We start from the raw sequence: 3386 nt of genomic DNA, 5'->3' as shown, positions 1-3386 counted from the left end.
CAGACGTGTCTACTCCAGAGCACAACAAGCACCTTCACGTCACTCTGTGTAGTAACTTGTCATCTGGACTTAGACAAATTTACTGAAGAACATTTAAATAAACTTTAAAGTATCTTTTCATCTGTCTACATTTATTTATAAACTACCCTGTCAACATCTTCATCATCAACACGAGTGGTCTCGCTTCCTGCAAAATCATAATATACTCGTAGTTAACGGCAATCAGAATATCACTCTGACCAGCCCAACGACGAGAATTTTACAGTCGTACAAATTCTAAGAACCGTCAAACAAATTCATACAAATGACGTACTAAATATTTGGATAGACATTTTCGAGATTTTCTTTTGATGGGGGGTTGGGGACATGTACGTTACAAATATTATTATTTATAATATCCAATTGGGAATTTGTATTGTCAATACAAAATATATGTGCGTGTTTAAGTGTATTCTTGCCGGTCGAGAACTATTTTTAGTATTTTCCAAACCTTTAACGGGCAAACCTAATTTTCAAATACGACAAATAAGACAACTGTGGCCTCCATATCAGCCACCATTGAAGAGACCCGTATGATCAAAATTATTTTTGTTAATTCTAGTTTAACGGAACTGTGGCATAGATAGTAGCCAGTAGCCACTTTATTATCAATATATAAAAACCGCCATAAAAATTAATCAATTTTTGTTTTGCTTATCAATTACGATAGATTGATAACATAATAACATGTGTTCAACAATTATTTAATATTATAATGGTGATAACCGTATTGATAATCATTATTGTCAAAAGTGGCTTGTGTACAAGCCACTAATCGTTAAAATTTGTTAACCATTGAGTGATTACCATTTACTAAAATGTATAAACAATCAAGTAAGTACATATTATAATTCTTTATACAATTTTACATAGGTTATATATCATAAATTATCGATATCAATGGTTTTATAGTATTTTTACATTCGATAAAAGTATAAAAAAAAATATTTTTTAAAAAAAGTTTATTTTAGATTGTTAAGTATTATATTATAAATTAAAATTATATTAGTAATTTATACACCATTGGAATCGTTACAATCTATTGTTTTTAATGGTATAATATTTTCCGAGGTTAATATTTGCGCAAAGAAGATATAGTGCAAATAGTGAACATTTATTGATAACAAAAATGTAGTTATACACATATTTTCTTTTATTATATTAGTTGTATTTTATATAGGTAATTATTTTTTGTTGTAGCTTCAGAATAAAAATGCCACATGTGTCACAAATTGACATTTTGGAAATATTAAATGGTATTTCAGACCAGCAGGCATTTGATTCAGACTTTGGAGGCGACAGTGATGCCGAAGATGTTCGTTGTGTTTCAAGTGCAAGTAATACACCAACTAGTACAACCAGAGGTAGTAAAAGAAAAAATGCATTTAATTGTGGTCCTTCTACAAACCCTCTTTCATCTTCCTCGTGTAATATTAATTCACATGATGACTCTAATTTATCAACCATTTCTTCAGAAGTGCCTAAATTATCAAGACTTAGATCCAGGAAATTAAAATCTGCAATTAATAGCAATGTTCTACAAAGCTCACCTGGCTCTAAATTTGATGACAGTGATTTTGATCCTTCATATGAACCGATTCCACATATAGATACAACTGATAATATATTAGCAGAAAATAGTGACAATGAGAATAATATGTTAAATATATCTGAACCATTAAATATAGAAAATATGGACCTCTTAGTTGATTTTATTGAAAATTTAGATGATGATTCTAATTATATAGAAGATAATAATGAAAATAACATATTATTTAGTTTTTCAAAAGACCAACCTCTTACATCATTATCTTATGACTCTTTTGATTTTAATGAATTTTATGGTCCTAATGTGTTAGTAGACATTAAATCACCCATGCAAAACTTCGATATATATTTTTCTGATTTTTATCAATATATTGTTGACCAATCTAACTTGTACTCAAACCAATGTGGCAAAAATTTAAATTTGTCTATTATTGAATTTAAAGCTTTTTTGGGTATTCTTATAATAATGGGGTTTCATAAATTACCAAGTTTACGCCTTTATTGGAGTGCAAATGAAAATTTTTATAATCACCGAATATCAAACATTATGACCCAAAAAAAGATTTTTAAATATATTACGCTATTTACACTTAAACGATAATAGTAAAATGCCTAGAAGGAAAAGTTCTACATTTGATAAATTGTACAAAATTCGTCCAATGATAGACTATTTAAATAATGTTTATTGTACAAGTTTTTCTCCTGATAGGAATTTAAGTTGTGATGAGAGTATGGTTGGATTTAAAGGGCGGTCTGGAATTAAGCAATATATGCCAATGAAACTCCATCGGAACTTCAGTGATGTTACTAAATTTTGTTTTTTAAAGAAAAACCCCTTTTTTACTGTAAATTATTTAGTGGACATTTTTTTGGAATATTTTGATGTACCTACCTAGTTTAAAATTCGAATTAATATTAATTAATTATAAATAATTCGAATATCAGATCTAGTATTTACTTAAAAATTTTTTTCAAATTGTCAATGTTATTGATTTATAATTTATATTAAACACTAAAATGTTCAAATCACCCCACATCTTCCACAACCATTATGGCATAGCTGCGATATATATTATATTCTTTAATTCTTAGTATTATATAGGTATTAGGTAAACAAAGTTAAATAGGTAACTCAGATAATATTCGTTCGAATTTGATTCTGATTAGTCAATTATTTCAGAAAAGTTATCCACTAAATAAATTTACACAAGGGTCTTTAGTAAACAAATTATTTTTATTATGATCAGAACTTAAAGAATAATGCGTGTATGCGTGTTTCATTAGCTGTGTGTTGTTGTGGTGGTATAGGAATACTTCACAAGTTTTGAACATCTTCAATGATAGAAAATTGGATATTGATAAACGAAGGTCAATTATCAAACTATCCAGTTTGCAAGTGATTTAAAAAAATCCAACTGTTCACCGGCAATTATTATTTATTAACAAACATTTTAATGGTTATATTTTTGTTTTAACCGAAACTATAATACCAAATCTTAGATATAGTGAATTAAATAAATGATTGACTTACCATAAAAAATATAATATATGAACAGTGATGGGTATAAATGTACGGAAATACATGCTGAGTGCTCACGGTGACCCATTAATAAGACAATATAATATGATTTAAAAATTATATTAATGAGTGAACTACGTACGGATCTGCGTGTTGATATACCGTATCAGTTTATTATTATTTTATTCTAATTTAACATCTTATATCGTTTATAAATTAGTAACTATAGACGTCTATACTAGCTATTGCGAATTTAAATAAACAAAATTGTCAAACTCAA

At 27.9% G+C, this 3386-nt stretch overlaps 1 protein-coding gene across 1 annotated transcript; it reads left to right on the top strand.

Annotated features, from left to right (window-relative positions):
• The first annotated feature begins 838 nt into the window (after nt 1–838).
• Nucleotides 839–2422, top strand: LOC115033409. Its single transcript, XM_029485808.1, has 2 exons — nt 839–873; nt 1240–2422. The coding sequence occupies exon 2, from the start codon at nt 1253–1255 to the stop codon at nt 2186–2188; it is 936 nt and encodes a 311-aa protein (XP_029341668.1). The 5' UTR covers nt 839–873; nt 1240–1252; the 3' UTR covers nt 2189–2422.
• The last annotated feature ends 964 nt before the right edge of the window (nt 2423–3386 follow it).

The sequence above is a fragment of the Acyrthosiphon pisum genome, chromosome X (assembly GCF_005508785.2).
Source record: "Acyrthosiphon pisum isolate AL4f chromosome X, pea_aphid_22Mar2018_4r6ur, whole genome shotgun sequence".
Taxonomy (NCBI): Eukaryota; Metazoa; Arthropoda; class Insecta; order Hemiptera; family Aphididae; genus Acyrthosiphon; species Acyrthosiphon pisum.
Note: the sequence above shows the minus strand (reverse complement) of the source record. Positions and strands in the feature narration are given on the sequence as shown.

Excerpts from the sequence above, each read along its gene's own strand:
- LOC115033409 (XM_029485808.1), top strand. The coding sequence starts at position 1,253 with ATGCCACATGTGTCACAAATTGACATTTTGGAAATATTAAATGGTATT.